Source organism: Nyctibius grandis, chromosome 7 (assembly GCF_013368605.1).
Source record: "Nyctibius grandis isolate bNycGra1 chromosome 7, bNycGra1.pri, whole genome shotgun sequence".
Lineage (NCBI taxonomy): Eukaryota > Metazoa > Chordata > Aves > Nyctibiiformes > Nyctibiidae > Nyctibius > Nyctibius grandis.
In genome coordinates, this window is record NC_090664.1 from 11765488 (window position 1) to 11783734 (window position 18247).

Consider the following 18247-nt stretch of genomic DNA (forward strand, 5'->3'; position numbering starts at 1 on the left):
CCATCTAATAGTTGTTTTTTCTTTAAAAAATTATTAATTTCACATTCTGTTAAGGGCATTTCTGTACAGCTCAGATGCATAGATAAAACAGTCTGTTTCCTACAGTGTCATTTCTTACAAGAAGCAGAACCATCACCCAACAACAGTCTGAATCATTTTGAGGGACGAGACAAACTGGGCTCCCTATATGTAAGAAACATGACTGAATTTCTGAGTCTCTTGTTTGAGTTCATACTCGCTGCTTGCTGGAATTGCGCAGGGAATTTACTCCTGTGGTGTTGGTGCGCGGTACAACGAAAGTGCAAACTCTGTCACAGATGTATTTAAAAAACTATGTCAGTTTTCAGGCTCTGATGTATCAAACGGGTAAAGGCCTGGTAAAACGAGTTGTCATGTTATGCCTTTATCTGAAGGCATAGTGAAATGTAAGCAGCAGTCCTTGGATGCATTTCTAATTTCTTTGGTTGAGCCCTAAGTGTGTTGTCTCTTTTTTCTTTGTTTTTCTCCCCAGCTGAGTATTGAACAGGCCCAGGCTGTGGCAGAGCAGGTTGAGATGAAAGCAAAGGTGGTACAATCTGAAGTCAAAGCAGTGACTACTAGACATAAGAAAGCCTTGGAAGAGCGGGAGTGTGAGCTGCTTTGGAAGGTACGCACCTTACATTTGTGGCTTGAACTGCTGACAAGTGCCTTTTCAAACTGAAAACATGCTTTTTAACTAGTAGATGGCCAGATTCTGGTATCCTTCCAAGGAACATTGAATTGAAACACTACTGTGAACTCATTTTTTCTGTAGGTAGCAGAATGCTGGATTCTGGCCCATGTTGGTTTTGTGCTGAAGGTATCTCTTAATCTGAGAACCTGGTTGGGTTTTTGTAGGGATGATGGTATTATCACACAAGCTGAGCCCCAGAAGTAGGCTGGGCACTCCCTCTGCTGGCAGAGCAGCTGTGCCTCACTTCTCCTTACTGATGAGAGGAGAAGTCTCCTTTAAACACCTTGCTTAAAGAATGTTTTTAAAACCTCTTTAATATGTTGCTGTAGAATTAGGTATGTAGCATATGGGTTTTCTTACATGATCCACTCTTCATAAAGGAGCAAAGCTGTGTATACTGTGTCCTTTTTCAGAAAGACTAGTAGAAATTCTGCAAGACTAACTTTAAATTGTCCTCACATCTAAAAACTTAACGTTACTCTCAATGAAGGTAGTGTCCCTCTGATTTATTTTTTTTTTAACTACTAGTAGAAGAAAAGAATACTCTCCAGCAAGAGTATCTGCACAATCCCAAGCTACTGCACTCACTTCAGCCACAATGCATTTGTGGTATTCGGAGAGGAAGTAACAGCAAAGTTTCTTATTCCAGAAAGGCAACTTAGTGGTCATGGCTCTTCTCTGCTTGTTTAGCAGAGATCACTTTGGCTTAGCCCTTTGGGTCCCGCTTGCAGAACTGAACAGAAACCTGCTCTGCTGTTGGATTAGGTCTTTTAGATCAGTGACTCAGACTTATGACCATGTGATTGCTAGTACTGGTATAGGGGAGCAAAAATGTGCCATCAAGATGGGAAAAGTTTAGGAGTAAGTTGGGAATGCTCCTATAATGTGCAGTTGCACCAGGTAAAGTGTGGCAGGAAACCAAGTGCTGTGTGGCTGCTGCCTGTACTAGCCAAGCCAAGCAGGATGGCATGTACATGTGGTTGGCGAGGCACATGCTGCCAAGAAGCAGAGCCCTCCTGCTGAAGTAGTTCTCCCCCGCCTCTTCTCTGTCAACATTGATTGGAACAGTAATTTTCTGGTTTAATACCCGTTTCCTGCAAAATGACCACTCTAAGAGTTTATTGTATGGAACTACTGGGAGACTAATACCCTAAAAGAGAAGTTTGGTTTTCTGTAGTTCTTTTATAAATGTCAGTGGCAAGATTAAAAATGCACTTTATATAGCTACTGTACTTCTAATGCTGCTTTTTCTGAGCTATTTGGATTGAGGGAGATGAGTTCACTTTCCACTGTTAGCCTTCCCCAAGAAGTTTGGCGGCCTTCTCTTTTGAGGCATTCCTAGTACAGGAGAAGTAAGAGCTGCCCCGAAGCTATTTGTATCCCAAGAGGCTGCATAAATGCACTTAATTGGAATGTCTGCACTGAGAGCAAGTTCTCTTCAGGTTATAAAACATTATTTTAAGAAGGAAACGTGGTGGTGGTGGGAAATCATTCTAGAAAATAAAGCCAAGTGTTTTAAGCCCTCACATGGAGTGTGTTAGTGAATAATTTTGGGTACCAAAGCTGAGGCCAAGGATTATCTGTTGGAGGAAGCATCTCTGACTATTTTAAGTCTTGTAAACCTGCATGCTGTACCTTTAAATGAAACAGCCTGTTTGTACATCTGTTATCTAGTCAAGGAGTCTTCAGACAGTGAGTTGTCCCTCATTAAAATACATTGCTGGTATTGTTCTGCAGCCAAGCAGGTATTCAGACATAAGGAAATGTATTTTTGCAACAATAAACCAATTATATGTTTCATTAGTTTTACAAGGCAGGTATCTTTGCCAGATGGTCTAAAGTGGTTTTTCACAAGTAAAGAGAAACACGGGCTTATATAAAATAGCTACAAACAAACCATTTTTGCTTGAGTTTCAGTCCCCCAAGCAGTGACTGGCAGCAGCCTTCTGTCATTTGAAGTGACATTATAAAGCATCCTATTGTGAAGCATTAGCTCAGCATGACTTGCCAGTGTTTTCAAGAAAATGTTAAAATAATTGGACCCTAAAAATCTCTGTAGTAGATGTCTGGTATTATCCAGTTATACATTAAAACAGTTCTGGCAGGCAGGGGAATGATAGAAACCTATGTGCATTAGCTGATGCTGACTCCTAGCCTCAGCTTTGAGTGATAACAGCCCACCTTCTGAAATTGGTCTAGATTCTGGTTAGAGAAGCCTCAGCCTCTGTTCTTTGAGAGCCTACAGTAACCTCTGTTCTCCCTGGCATCTAAATAAGGCGTACCTTCAGATGATCTGTCAAGTAGCTTCCAACTAGAAAACAGAATAGCATTTGGGGAAGCGAATCATTATCAGTAAGCAAGTGACTCTTCCTTTTAGATGGCAGTCTGATGCAGCAGATCTGCAGAGTAAGAATGTATGATTTTTGGCTGGAGGCTGGGAGAGAATAATAATCCTGAATTTGGATAAACAATGACTTTTCCTCATTTCTGCTTCTCTATGTCACAGCTTTTAGAGGCTTGTTCTGACGTTCTATGTCAACTGCACAACTGGTTTTTACATAGAAGAGTGACATTACGAAATGTTTGTGTTGCGGGTTGTCTTTCCTGATGTAAGTGTGCTTTTCTCCCCCTTGCCCCCCCTCCAAGGTGGAAAAGATTCGTCAAGTCAAGGCTAAGTCACTCTACTTGCAAGTTGAAAAGTTACGTCAGAACCTAAATAAGCTGGACAACACCATTAGTGCTGTTCAGCAGGTCCTGGAGGAGGGTCGCACCATGGATATTCTTCTAGCTCGGGACCGCATGCTGGCTCAGGTGCAGGAGCTGAAGAATGTGAGAGGCCTTCTCCAGCCACAGGAAGATGATAGGATTATGTTCACTCCCCCTGACCAGGCATTGTATATGGCCATTAAATCAATGGGCTTTGTCAGCAGCGGGGCTTTTGCTCCTCTGACCAAAGCCACTGGGGAGGGCCTCAAGCGTGCACTGCAGGGCAAAGTGGCCTCTTTCACAGTAATAGGCTATGACCATGATGGTGAGCCTCGCCTTTCAGGAGGTGACATGATCTCTGCAGTGGTGATGGGCCCAGATGGAAACCTTTTCGGGGCAGATGTCAGCGATCAGCAGAACGGGACCTACCTGGTCAGCTACCGTCCACAGCTAGAGGGAGAGCACCTGGTATCTGTGATGATGTGCAACCAACACATTGAGAACAGCCCCTTCAAAGTGGTGGTGAAATCTGGGCGCAGCTACATAGGCATTGGGCTGCCGGGGCTCTCCTTTGGCAGCGAGGGAGATAGTGACGGCAAACTCTGCCGCCCCTGGGGGGTTAGTGTAGACAAAGAAGGCTACATCATTGTTGCTGACCGCAGTAATAACCGCATCCAGGTGTTCAAACCATGCGGGACCTTCCATCACAAGTTTGGCACGCTGGGCTCCCGGCCAGGCCAGTTCGATCGCCCCGCCGGTGTGGCCTGTGACATCTCGCGTAGGATCGTTGTGGCCGACAAGGACAATCATCGCATCCAGATCTTCACGTTTGAGGGGCAGTTCATTCTGAAGTTTGGAGAGAAAGGAACAAAGAACGGGCAGTTCAATTACCCATGGGATGTGGCTGTCAACGCAGAGGGCAAGATCCTGGTCTCTGATACGCGGAACCATCGCGTTCAGCTGTTTGGGCCTGACGGTGTGTTTCTTAACAAGTATGGCTTCGAAGGGGCACTCTGGAAGCACTTTGATTCCCCCAGAGGTGTGACTTTCAATCATGAGGGCCACTTGGTAGTGACAGACTTCAACAACCATCGCCTTCTGGTCATCCATCCAGATTGCCAGTCAGCACGCTTTCTGGGCTCGGAGGGCACCGGCAATGGCCAGTTCCTGCGCCCACAGGGAGTGGCAGTGGATCAAGAGGGGCGCATCATTGTGGCCGATTCCAGGAACCACCGGGTGCAGATATTTGAGTCAAATGGTAGCTTTTTATGCAAGTTTGGCACTCAGGGAAGCGGCTTCGGTCAGATGGACCGTCCTTCGGGTATCGCCGTCACCCCTGATGGCATGATTGTTGTGGTCGACTTTGGAAACAATCGAATTCTTGTCTTCTAATCTGTGTTTGAATTAGGAAGAAACTGTCTCAGGGAAATTCTTCTAAGAGAAAATGAAAAAATACAACGTTAATTCAAACCTACCTCATCTTTATTTTTTTTACAGATGAATGTACTTATCTTTTCTGCAGGGAGTGAGCCTGTAAAGTTGAATTCTATCTACCTCATTGTCCTCCCTTCCCCTCCCCGGTTTCTCTCTTCCTCCCCATCCCCACACACTTACAGTTCAGAACGTTTTACCTCTCCCCCCCGATGGGGTTTCATGCACAAACAAGTGTTGCTGTGCACATTAGGTGGTTTGTGTGGTGAGTTCTGTAGACCTAAGCCAAAAAAGGCTCTGTGTAACTTTTTTAATGGCGATAATGGTAGTAGGTGTTTGTAGAGAATTTGTGTTCTTGACCATACTGCAGTTCTGTGGGTGGGGACATGGGAGGGGGGACTTTTGGTTTTTTTTGAATTGCTGCTGCAGCAGAGAACTTTTTCCTGTTCTCCTTTTTATACCTCAGTGTGTTTGATTTACTGGTGAGCACAGAGTCTTGTTCCCAGAAGACTTTGAACATTTTGTGAAAGTGAGTGGGATTCACTCGCCGGGAAGAGCAAGTTTGCATCTTTTTGGCATTTCTGTGTATTTTTTTCTGAAACACAGTAATCCAACAGCACAAAGTGAAGCCGATGAAAATGCACAAAAATTCTTTAAGTTTAAACCAAATTGTTCATTTTAGTGGTTTAGTGCAGTCATTGTAAAATTTAGATAAAAAGCAAGGCTTCCTTTAATGTAGCCTGTCATTGAGTATTTCTTTTTACCTTTTTCACCTGAAAGCTAAATTAGTTTTTAAAAAGTTACTATTTCTTTTCTCAGTGCACCTAATCTGGATAACAGAAGAGGTTACGAGGAGCATTGAGACAGGGAAAACCAAACCTTTTTGATTTACTTTCTTGTGAAATGACTAGCTTTTTTTGCCCCTCCCCATAGAGAGACTTTAAGGAAGTAACGTTTGATGGATTTGTTAGAACAGAAGTGGTACCTCTTTCCAAAAGTAAGAAATAAGCACAGCTTTGGAGATTCAGGGTGCGTTTTGGAGAAGTGAACAGTTTTTTGTGTTTAAGGAGGATTGCAATAACTCTTATCAGTGACAAAAATAGATTTTTTTTTTTATCTTCTGGCTTCCCCAAAGAGCTGGACTGAAAAATTCAGGAAGATCTACTGTAGTTTTTAGGGTGGGGTGGGCCTGTAGCTCCACCTATCTCTTGCTACAGATCCAAGTGAAAAGTTACCAATACCAGCATATGGCAAACTGCATAGAGATGACACTTTGCTGCTTTTTTTCTAGGGCAGTACCAAAGAATTCTGTGTAAAAATAAATGTATATGATCTTTAAAAGCTTGGAGGCAGGGAGAAGTTAACCCTTTTGGGGATATAAAAACAGCGTTTCTAAGAAGCAGAAACTTTTGGAAGAATAGAGATCTCTTTAGCAAAATGTGACTTTGAGTCCCTGGAACTATTTGGTTTTATTCTTCAATTTCTTGCGTTCCAGTTTAGCTGTTAATGCAGATATGGTCTCTGCAGAGCTGTTGCTTCACCCTCTGGGTGAAGCCTTTCATGGCAAACAAGAATGGTTAAAGTAGGGAACAGAGGGCTTTTCTGTCTCTCTGCAGCGGAAAAATTAATGTATCAGTACTCTTAGGCTTGGCAATAACATGGGATTTACCTTACTGTTTGCAAGAGAAGATCTCTGAAACATAAACATGGTCGTTATCAAAAAGTCTGGAGAGCTTTAACCATCCTTCAAGGAAAGGGTTCATCTCTCTGCCAGCCGCCACCATGCACAAAAGTGACCTGAGACTGAAAGGCTCTTCACAAGTTTGTGAGAAATCACAAGGTGCACTTTCCTTCTTGCTGCTTTTCCCCTCCAAGGAGTGTTAACTTTCTGGGTTTTGTAGAAATCCCAATGATGTGTGCAGACGGATAGCTGCCACTTTAGAGGAGGCTTAAACTAAAGGACCAGAAAGAGACAGACAGATTCATGAGATGGCAAAACCTCTTTTGAAAGAAGGGTAAGGAAAAAACACTGAAATTAAACAGAAATAACTGTGCTGCCTTTCAGCCAAAGCCTCAAGGAAGCAAACTCTTCAAAGCAGTATGTTTCAATTGGGCTTAATCTTAGGATAGCATGGTTTAAAAATAGTCTTTAAAGGATGATGTTTTATACAGATGTCTGTCATTAAATTTGTGTGGCCACTCAAAATATGGGTATGAGAGCAAGCTAGTTTACCTTCAGCTTCTTTCAAGTTCTGCTTGTGTACATGCCTCCCTTCTTGGGGGTGGCCTACAGTTGTGACAGATGTCCAGGTTTGTCTTGTATTACTCCAAGAATTATTTGCTACTTGGGCTGTGAAAACAAATAGCCTGCAAGATCTAAATACCAAAGAAAACTGGTTTAAAAAGCTTTAATGTTTAGTTTGCAGTGTCCTTGCATTTATCCTATCATGTCTTAATAAAAATGCCAGGTCTCTTAATACCTTGACCAGAGTGGCTGACAGTGTTGGAGTATACTAGAAATGCTCCTGTGCTTTAATGCTTGTTGGGTTCCCCCCTTCTCTGGGACTAGAAGGGACTTTTTTCCAGGCATTAAAAAAAAGTTAAGTGTGCATTCAGGATTGTGTTGAACTGCAGAAACCTTTTTGCCCCTCTCCAGCCTGCACCGTGCAGAAGGTGACAGACACTGAAGTTGCCCTTTGCTATTTTATATGGAGCCATTGCACAACCCCCCAGTCCAGCTCTGTCAGGAAGAGGAATGACTTTAACTCTTCCTCAGTTGCTGTCTATTTGATTCAGTGGGATTTGCCTACAAACCAAACCTCAAGTGTTTGACCTCATGTGTTGGGAAGCTTTTTCGTTTTAAAAACACTACTATTTAGCTACCCAAATTAATTCCTTATCTTTGTCCTAGATAGTGCTAAGCACGCTTGGTCTCATTGAAAAGTGGTAGTGTAGCTTATAAAATGGAGTGTTTTATATGCAATGAAAATAAGTAGTGATAATATACAATGCCAACATCAGATGCCCCATAGGGGCTTTTAAAAAGTAATACTTAAATGAGATTCAGACCTTTCTCTGTTTTTCCATACATGTTCTCAGGCTATGCATGTTCTCAGGTTAATGCCCCATAATATACATGGTGAAAGCGTGCAGAGAGAAGCAGCAAGGGTTTGAAGCTGGATTGCAAACTGAACAAGCATTCAGAATAATTTTCTGAACTAGTGGTAGTGGCCTGGAGAAGGGTGAGGTGAGCTTCTGCCTCTTTCTCTTAGTCTGACATTGGGGAACAACAGATGTGGGTGACAGACCTGGCTACTAGAACTCCCAAAGGAATTTCACTGTGCCAGGTTAAACCAGTGGCTCTCAGCAAACTTTTTGCTTGACAAAATGTTAGCAGCAGTCAGCGTGGCTGGTTTGGGTTCAGCCTATGAAGAAATCTTGTCCTTTCTCAGAACTATTTAAGCAGGAACTTCAGTAGCAAACTGAAGCAGACTCAGTACTTGATAATGCAGGTCCTTCAGATAATTCACTCCTTTTTATTTAGTACCTTTTAAAGATAACCTATTTAAGGAAGCCCATAAACCTTAAACTTGTAAAGAAAGCAAGGGAAGGAGGACAACACCTGAAAAGTAATGCGTATTGGGGCCAGACGTAACCAAGTTGGGAGAAGGAAGAACAAGGCACTTGGATGTGGCATTCCCTTGGAATGGCATGAAGGTGGGCCCAGTCTGTTACATTGCAGTTAAACCAAAATTAATTTCTGAAGAGAGCAAGTTTATAGGATTGACTTGCCATACCTTTGATCACAAGATTTCTTTGTTCAGTTCTGGTTTAAAAAAAAGTATTGTGCCAAAGTATTTTGTTGTGGTAGTTTGTGGTTTGGTTTTTTTTGGTGTGTTTTTTTTTTTTTTTCAAGGAGTGTAAGCCAAATGGTGCCAAAAGGTAATAGGGTATTTAAAGATAGAGATATTTAGACAAACAGTTTGGAGCTGTATAAAAAATGAACACTGGTACTTGCGTTAGACAAATATTGTACCTTTGGTCTTTGAGTCCTTGGGAGTTTGAAACCCAGTTTGCTGTGGTACAAAATGCACAACTAGAGATGCCACTATCTTTTTCTTGAAGTTCTACCTCACTTTGCAGAAGTAAATCATCTACCTCAATTTAGCATCAGACAGGTTTGAGAAATAATTGAGAATCTGCCTGGGGGAAGGATTCATCCGGCCTGTTGGACGAGCATTTTAATTGAAACAGATACTAAGTGTGTACAATGTGGTGACTTGCTTTTGTTTGCTTTTGTTTTTGCTGCCTGCCCATGGAAACATTAAGCTGCCCTTCCTAGAGAACCTGTAAATAAAACCAAATGTTCATATGTTCAGGCAAACTGGACCGAGATGCCTGAAACACTTTTGAGTTTGTTCTGTTTTCACTACGAAGTATGGAAAAGTAAACTTTTTTCAGTATTATGACACTACTAGCTGACATGACATACTTCATGTTTATTTGCAGTGTTCTTATGTCTGTAAGACCTTTAGGTCTTCTCTCTACAAGAGAAAAACTTTTATGCATGCCTACAAGTATATCCTGTTTGGAAAGACTAACGTTACGATTGCTGTAAACACAACACTATACCAAATGCTTGAAGGGAATGAGACCCTGATTTTTTTTTTTTGGACTTGGTGATTGTATTCATAGCTTTCTTGACTCAATGGGATTTTTTCCACCATGACAAAGCAACAAAGTTCCTATTCCTGGAGGGCAGTTTAGGTTCAGACATTCTCAGGAGAGGCAGTTTAAAACCAGTATGTTGGAGTTTTATGCAGCTTTAGTAGTGACATGCAACATGCCCCTTGTTTTACCTGTGGAGTGAAGTTGCAGCAGCACGTTTTCAGGTGACTGTATTTGAAAAATCTTTTTTCCTCCCCTGCTCATATTTAGGGGGTGACAGAAGTGGGTACAGGAGACCCCTAATAACGATAGGCTATGTTGGGTTTGATAAATGTTATGGTGGAAAATGTACATTGATGTCTCTAAGTGATCTTACGGGTTAACGAGCCAGACTGGCATCTTTTTCCATCATTGTTTAACCAATAATGGTTCTAAAAATGCTTTGTGTACCTGCATGGTCTTAGACCTTCTATTAATGATTGTATCAACTTACAAACTCAGGTAGATAATTTTTTTAAGCTCTTTGTAGAGCCTTACTGACTGAATGTTAAGTGTCTGTGTAGTGATGTAGTTCAGTAACTTCCTTTTGAACTACCAGACTAGTTTAAAGAAAAAAAGTCCTTCTATAGGTTTGTAGAGTACTTTTCAGACAATGTAGTAGTTTTTCCTTCAGAGGGAGAGATGTCTTTCTGGGTTTTGTTTTTAGGTTCTTTTCTAAAATGACTAAAAAGTTTTTAACTAGTTTGTAAGGTGTGCTTAGTCACCTGAGTTGGTGGGGGTTTCTTCCTGTATGTGACTCTTGTACTGTGCATTACCTGTCATGCGCTGCTTGGTTCTTGTGCACAGTTCTTTTGCTTGGTTCTTGTGCACAGTTCTTTGGAGTAGTGAGGGTGTTGAACACACGCCTGCGATTTAAGTGAAGTAGAAATTGGAAGCCTTGAACAAAATGGAGGTGGTCCACATGACACCAATGTCACAAATGTGCCTTGTTCTCCCCTCGTTTAATTGACGGTAGATGTATGGCTCTATCTTATACACTGGTAATGAAGTTTTACAAGTAGCGTTGCCTCAGTGCAGGTTTGCATTGGGATCCAGAAGGATTTTGTCAGTCCTTGGATGTTGGGCATCTTGAGTCATTTCGTTCTGTAGTTTTTTCCTTCTGTTGCAGCTGTTTCTGTTCTACTTGAGCAATTAATCATGCTGTTCTCCTAATAACAATAAAAATGTCTCAGCAGGACAGACAGTGCTCTGCTTTTAATGAGCTGCTCAGAGCTTTTTATATCTAATTGATAATGAAACAGGCTGTGACGAGAACTTCCATGCTCCAAAAAGGGCATCACATTTCTACTTGGATAAAAAAGTGACATTTTTAGATATCAGATGTGGAATAGCGCAGAGAAGAAAGCATGGCAGGTTATGTGCAAACTTTTACGTAGAATAAGCGAGCAAAATGTTAGAACCCTTGTGTTAATGGAGGCTTCTGAATGTATCTTTGTGGTCCATAGGGAAGGCTGAAGGATGTAGCAAGGAGATGATGTATCAGCTACTGGCAGCCTTAAAACAAAGTCAGTGTCTCTCTGGACTTTAAAATGTTCCTATGCAGTTTATTTTATTTTTGTTTAATCAAATAAATGTGAGGTTTTTTTCATGGCAAATCTCTGTGTGTGTGTGTTTTTGTATTACCCAGCCAAAGCTGTCTCTTCTGTCAGGATGCAAAAAAGAAAAAGCACTTGCCTGAATTTGAACCTGGCTGCCTCCAGCTGATGACTACTGAAAACTTTAACCAGAAGCACCTGCTTTGAAAGGAGAGAGGAAAAATGTTGGGGTGCTATGGAGTGAAGTGTAATTTTTTTTAAAAACAAAAACAACCCAAAACCAACCAACCAAACAAACAAAAAGTAGTTTTGATGCAGTGTCAAACTGTCAGTTGGCTGGTCTGTTAAAAAATGGCCTCCCTGTCATGACTGGAGGAAATGGCTTTGATACTGGACTCCCCACCTGTGCTCCATGCAGTTTTTCCAGTATTTTGCCAGAAAGTTCCTGGTTAAACCTTGTTAGATCCATTTCTAGGTTTCCATTTTTTCACTATTGCAACTGTGAAAGTAATGCTTTTTCTGGGTGGGACTTTAAAGCAAAGACACCAGAATATTTAACAGTGTATCTGGCATCTTGCAGAGCAGGCTGCCAGAGTAAGTTGGGTAAGCAGAAAAAGTGCTCTCTTTCCTTATGGAAAAAGTTTGAAAAGAAATGGTGAGCAGGGGAAGATACTCTTCAGCAAGTAAGGTTTGAGAATTAAGGCCACTGACTGAGTTCCCAGCCTGGGTAGAAGTGGATCCCAGTCTCTGAAAGAGCTGACTGCACTAGCTCTTCAAAACTGAGATGCTTTCTGGCCCCAGCTGTGTACAACTGTAGGACTGCTCAGCACCATGCTATGCTTTGTCCATCAAAATCCTTGACCAGACCATTGCTCGCTGTTCCTGCTGGAGCAGCTGGCAACATAGCAGCAGTAGAGAGATGACTTCAAGTTGAAAGGATGGATGGAGAAGATCCTGTGAAGGCAGGGCAGAAGGCTGCTCAGGTGAGTTTCAAGACTAACTGGGCAAGGTTCTGTGGTATTCATCCTTATTCCCTTGGCTTCTCCGTGCTATGTCCCTGAAGAAAAACAGAACCTGGAAGCTCACTGAGCACTATAAGATGGCTCTGGGTGCTGCTGAACAGCTCTTGCACTATGGCCATGGCCACGCTTGTCTTCCACTTTATTGCCAAAACCTTTAGCTCCAAGTCCATGCCAGCATGTGGGCAGGGAGGCTGGGATATATCAACAGGGGTACCCACACATATGGTGTGTGGGGGGAAGGGGAGTGCCCCCTTTCTCCTGCTGTGCCAGTGTATGGCTGCAGGGGGGAGATCCAGGCTTGCTGGGATCCTAACGGCAAGGGGAGGGCAAGAGGAGAGGGACAGGCACCCTTTCCCTCAGGAAGTGGCCCAAACCAAAATAATAAGCATTATTGAGTTTACTAACTGCTGCTAGTGCTCCCACAGCTTGCAGTTTCAGTTGACGTTCACCTCTTTACTGTCAGAGCCTAAAAGCAATGGAGGGAAAAAGCAAAAGCGGACTGTGACTCTGGCAATGCCGGAGAGGGAGAACGGTCCTTGACTGCTCCCTTGCTAGATGTGTTTTGATATTTATTTTTTCCCCTCTGTTAATGGTAAAACTAAGCAACCCAACAGCCGAGAGTCACCCCCACTCACCTCTCTCTTCAAGTAGCAGTGCTACAGGCAGGGGGAAAAAAATCGCAGAGCTGCTTGGGTGAATGCAGCAGCCTTAGAGCAGAAGAGCAGTCGGGGGGAGGGGAGAGCTGGGGCTGGATGCTGTTGCACCCATGCAAATGCAGCTGGGAGATGATGTGGGGTGTCTGGAACAACGACTGCATCTTTTAGGGAGCCTTGGGGGGAGCTGGGCACTGCTGGAGCAAGGTATTAGCATCTTTTGCATGTGAATGCCTTGCATTCCGGGGGGGGTGGGGAAGGGCAGAGAAGAATCTTCTCTATTCAGGGCCCAGGACCACCCAGGGATCATCTTTAACCTTTTTGTATTTAATCAGTCAATCTATGACTTGACTGATGTATCAGCTCCCTTTCTCCCTTCTTTCAGAAAAGTGACCTAATTTTTTTTTTCCCTTTTTTTTTTTTTTTTTCCTAATAAACCACTTGCCCCTACCGCAGGCCAGAGTGGGTGCCACCTCCTGCAGCAACAGAGAAGTTACTGAAAAGAAAAATCACCTACTTGGTCATTATTCTGAAGGCCTTGAAAAGCAGAGAAGCCAGTTATCTAACAGAAGAGGGATTGGAGCAGGTCTCAAGCTTTCTGCTGCCTGCTTCATGATGCTTCATGAAAGCTGAGGGGACACTCACTTGTACTCATTCTACACCTTGCATGTTGTTTAATAAACTACTCTTCTTCTAGTAGTTGGAGCTGGTTTGTTCAAGGCCTTAGGGGCAAAGGCAGGACCATCCTGCCGGCTTCCCCTGCGATAAGCAGTAGGTAGTGCAGATGTGTAAGTTACTGAGAGCAGAACTTGCAGGACCTGCACCGCAGGTGACCTTCTGGGTGGGGGCTGGAGGCAAAGTACAATGTCACCAGCACAGGGAGATAAGGTGTTATCCCAGCTTTACCCTGGAGATTATCTGGGCAAAGTCTCAGAAAAGGTGAAATGGCACAAAAGAGCCAGGGAGGGGAAATGAGGAGAGATGCTGTGCTCTGTGCTGGGCTCTGGTTATCTTCTGTCTGGATTAAATCCCAAGGCACGATGGCTCATCTCTCCTTGGCAGTACTAGGTTAATGGTTGGACTTGATGATCTTAAAACAATTCTATGATTCTCCTGTGTTCACAATAAGTAACCAGAGGGTCCTTGCTTATGCTGCTATCTCACAGCCTCTTGGTTTCAGTAAAAAGCAGAAAAGTTTTTGAAAGAAAGGTATTCCTCTGAAGTGGAAACTGCATTTAAAAAAAAAAAAAAAAAAACAAACTGCATTTTTTTACAGCCAGGCACTCCTCCCCTGTACCTGTACCCTTACACCTTCCTTTAGGGCAAAGGAAAATGAGGGAGAATTTAAAAAAAAAAAACAAAACCAAAAAAACACACAGACTCCCCCAACATAAACAACCCCCATCCAGCTAAAGCGAGAGTGATCCTCAGCACTGGTCCCTTCAGAGCACCCACTGCCTGCTGCACTGACAACAGTTTAGCAGCTGTACCAGGTTTCACAGAGGGGCCACAAACCTCTTCCACCCTTGGCTGTGACCTGCAGGGGAAAATAAAGCTCCTTTCCTTGCAACTAAGGCCATTTACCTGCATATGGCCCCCACATACACACACCCGCACATGTCCCAATGCCTGAAGGGGCAGCTTCAGCTACAGCAAGGACCAGACTTCCAGCCCCTGCAGCATAGTGGGCTGTAGCTACATTAACATAGCAAAGCTGGGCAAAAGCATCTTATTGGAGGAATACAAAAACCATAGCTCATTTGTGTCAAAACACAGCAGCCAACACAACAAGCTCAGCTGCTATTTCAGCAGGACTTTAGTTCAGGTAAACAATATTCTCCTTCTAGTCACTTCCCTCCCATATATTCTCTTCAAAAAAAAGCAATTAATTACACACTTGCTTTACCACTTTTTGGTAAGTAAACTGCCAAAACAGACACAAACCTCTTTTCCTTTATGAAATAATCTTCACAAGCACTTGCAAGCATGCCTTTTTGTTTACATGTTTTAATAAAAATTTACAGAAGTGAACACACTCCAGCAATTGGGGTATGCAGGTGTCCTAGGTTAAAAAAAAAAAAAATATACAAAATCCCAAGCCCTCACGGTCAGGGCAGCAGCAGGGTGAAGCATAACCTCACTTCCTTTGAACAGTGGTAAAAGCTGGCATCTGAATGGGCTGGATTGAGTGGACTGGCTGAAACACAGGCTTCTTCCGCATGTCGGTGAGTGTTTTCACAGAAGGGAGAAGCTGGTTTCTCTTGATGATCTGCAGTGCCAGCTGCGTGTTACCTGTAAGACAACTTTTGATTAAAAAACAATACCTTTGTATGGCTCAGGAATCACTGTTCTCAGAACAGAGCTGACAAGCCGGCCCAGGCCCCATACACTAGCAGTCTTCCTGTTCAGTGAAATGCTGACATGGACATGAAAAGTATTAATTAGACAAAAGTAACTGAAAAAAGTAGCAATTGCTTGATTCTACCTGTTCTAAGGTGAAGACATCAAGCTTTAACCTCAGAGCTTGAAGATGCTAGAGCACCTGAAGGGCACCTCTTCTCTTTCCCATCTGCATAATGAGAGTCTAGATCTCACACAAAATGTCCTCACAATGTGACATTACAGCGAGGCAAATGTCAAGGGTGTAGATAAAACATGTTTTTAAAACAAGAAATCCAATTTTTCAACTGTATGCACAGCCCCTCACAGAAATACCAATGTAAATGGAAAAATTGTTCTTTCTTTGTTAAAAATTAAACCTATAAAATTGTAGGAGAAAACCCGCTAAGTTCTAAAAAGAACCTTTCTTCCTCTTATAAAATACTTTCTTGCACAGAAATTTTAGTTTCAGAAGAGATGCACCATTTTGTTGCCATTTATAGAACAAAAAGAAGTCTTTAGCTCCTTTAGGTTATATACTTAGAAGAGAGTGAGAGATGTAAATCCCACTTTCTACTTTCTTCTGCTCTGTACTTCTTTGTTGCAGAAAGAAAGGTTTCCAAAATTCCAACTTAGAAACATCTTTATAAGAAAAGCTTTGTAGACGTCCCAATTCTGAATACAAACGCTCAAGTCTTCTGCCTGCCTGCAGTGCAAGACAACTGGAGGGGAACAAGCATACACAACATTTCACGACACTCAGATATCAAGCCCCAAAGGGGCACAGGTCCACAACTGTGACAGCTTCAATGGTGCAGCTGCACCGGTCTGCTCACACTGCAGAATTCAAGTGCAATCTTTCCAGTTTCCCATGATGTAGGCTTTTTTCCCATGCAAACACAGCGAACCTTCAAAAGGAAGGATTTTGGAAGAGATGGTTATCAATATTACAAGTTTTGTTACAGTACTGGCTACATAGGCCCTGACATGGCTTCTCTGGGAAACTTCGATTGCAGTTGTCTTGTAATGAAAAGCCTTTCAAGCCCTCTTTATAGTATAAACCTCGTCAAGGGTTTTACTGAGCCTATCCAAGACCACTGATTCCAGGACAAGGTACAGAAGATTTCAGCTCAGAGGATGAACATTTAGGAAGTCAGGAGTGTGTAAGAACAGGATGGCAATAAAAAAAAAAATGGAAATGAAGGTGTGGATACATGGATCAATAGCCGTGTAAAATGGAGATGAGGCCTAAAGGGCATCATTCCAAATATTGGCACAACTCTATGAAGACTAAGGGAGGAAGGCGGTCGTCATCATTCCTAGTATCCCAAATCTAGGTCAACAGAACATTTCAAAACTTAAGCAAAATGTTAGAACAAATTCTTATGAGGGTTAGCTGTAAACTTCAAGGAAAAAAAATTTAAATGTTAAAAATACCAAGTTACATTCAACATTCCAGCTTACATGTTAAATTAGGGTTTTTAATGTCGGGGAAAAAAAATAAAAATCAATTCCTTACCATTCTGTAATTCAAGATATACAGCCAGCAGAATAGCCTCTGGAGGAATCTCTTTGGGGTGGATCAGTGAAGCAGCCTTATTAAAAAAGAAGAGGGGAGTGGGGAGAAAAAGTGCTTAAGAGAAACATCCAGCTCAAAGAAAGTGCCCCATGACAAGATGGTGGTAACAATCTTAGCTAACAAAACCAAATAACAATTTGTAAACTAAGAAAGATAAGATATTTCAAACTAATACACTCGTCAGGTTTATGCATGCAAGGAGAGACTGAGCGATTATCTATCTGCCTTGCAAGATTGTTTCACGCTAATTAGCAGCACCATCTGCTGTATACTTATGTTAATATGAGTGTGTAATTCTTGGGCCGATCTACTGTGACTTCCTGGTGAGATGACAGGTGAAGAAGGTAACCTCCACTGCTCCAAAGTTCAGAATACAAAGATAACAACAAGGCTCCTTCATTAGCTTTCCATATACAAATATTTTTCAGCTATGAAGTTAATGAATTTATTGTAGGTGCAGAGACCTACTATACTTTACATCCACAGATTGCCTTACAGTCCTTTGGGCTTTACCCATGTGCTACAGAGCCCAAGCACAGACACCTGCCCAATCCTAAGAAGCCTCAGGAGGAAAAAGAGCAAGACAACTGCCTTTTAAGCAGTTGAGAACTTCACAGAATTTGAACCTGTTCACCCACACAACTACTATGAAGTAATTTGGAAGACTGCTGTCAGTTTGCAGCTCAACAATGCATTTGAGTAGTCTTCCTGACAGACAGGAACGGCTATGAAGAGAGTCAAACATCATCATTGAACAAGATGGGTCCCAGCCATAAGACCAACCCAATGACACAGGCTAAGTGAAGACGGTATTTCAAAAGCAGTACTTGAGAATTCTTGGGACGAGAGGCAGGCAAGGAAGATACCTCCAGCAGAATTGCAGTTTGTTCTCACAGCCCTTACCTTAACAGCTTAGACAGCACATTATTAACTGATCAGAGAAAAGTAAACTCAAGGCCCCCAAGAACTTTCTCCTCTGAAATATAACAATTACTATTGGACCATTAGAAAAAAAAAAAAACAACAACTTAGAAAAAGTGAAAAGGCTTCCTAGTCATATTCCACTGTTTTGATACAATCTAGAAAAAAAATTGCTTCCCATAGTGGTATTGAACTATTTACAGAAGTAAGAAATTTGGAATCCTTTATTTTATGTTACTAATATAGACTGGTTCATAAAGACAGAAGAGAGCCACCATCTCAGCAAAGTCTGCAAATAAACCTGGGCTATGAAATCACCAGGATTTGCTGTGATCTAAATGGCACTTTGAAGGAAGTACATTTGCTCCTAAAGCTGTCTTGAGATTTTTTTTCATACCTGATGAAGACACTTTCGAGCTTTGTCATATTCACTCCTCAAACAGTAAGCACTTCCGAGGTTAAACAACATCATTGTTCGTGCAGATGTGACCGAACTGGGGTAACACTGTGGGGTCTGCTTGCCAGCTGCAATTGAAAAAGAAAAAGAAATTCTTTTTTTCCTTACACTTCTATTCCAAACG

At 42.3% G+C, this 18247-nt stretch overlaps 2 protein-coding genes across 4 annotated transcripts in view; one reads left to right on the forward strand and one right to left on the reverse strand.

Moving 5' to 3' along the window:
* Nucleotides 1-4810, forward strand: part of TRIM71 (tripartite motif containing 71) — a 61364-nt gene extending 56554 nt beyond the window's left edge. The window contains exons 3-4 of the mRNA XM_068405514.1: nucleotides 512-646; nucleotides 3359-4810. Of these exons, the coding sequence (XP_068261615.1) occupies nucleotides 512-646; nucleotides 3359-4810 (1587 nt within the window). The remainder of the gene's footprint in view (nucleotides 1-511; nucleotides 647-3358) is intronic.
* A 9968-nt stretch (nucleotides 4811-14778) lies between these two features.
* CNOT10 (CCR4-NOT transcription complex subunit 10) overlaps nucleotides 14779-18247 on the reverse strand; it is a 35702-nt gene continuing 32233 nt past the window's right edge. For all 3 annotated transcript variants that reach the window (XM_068404712.1, XM_068404711.1, XM_068404714.1), the window contains 3 exons: nucleotides 18064-18191; nucleotides 16686-16761; nucleotides 14779-15079 (listed from right to left, as the gene is read on the reverse strand). In XM_068404712.1, the coding sequence (XP_068260813.1) occupies nucleotides 14925-15079; nucleotides 16686-16761; nucleotides 18064-18191 (359 nt within the window). In that variant the 3' untranslated portion in view covers nucleotides 14779-14924. The remainder of the gene's footprint in view (nucleotides 15080-16685; nucleotides 16762-18063; nucleotides 18192-18247) is intronic.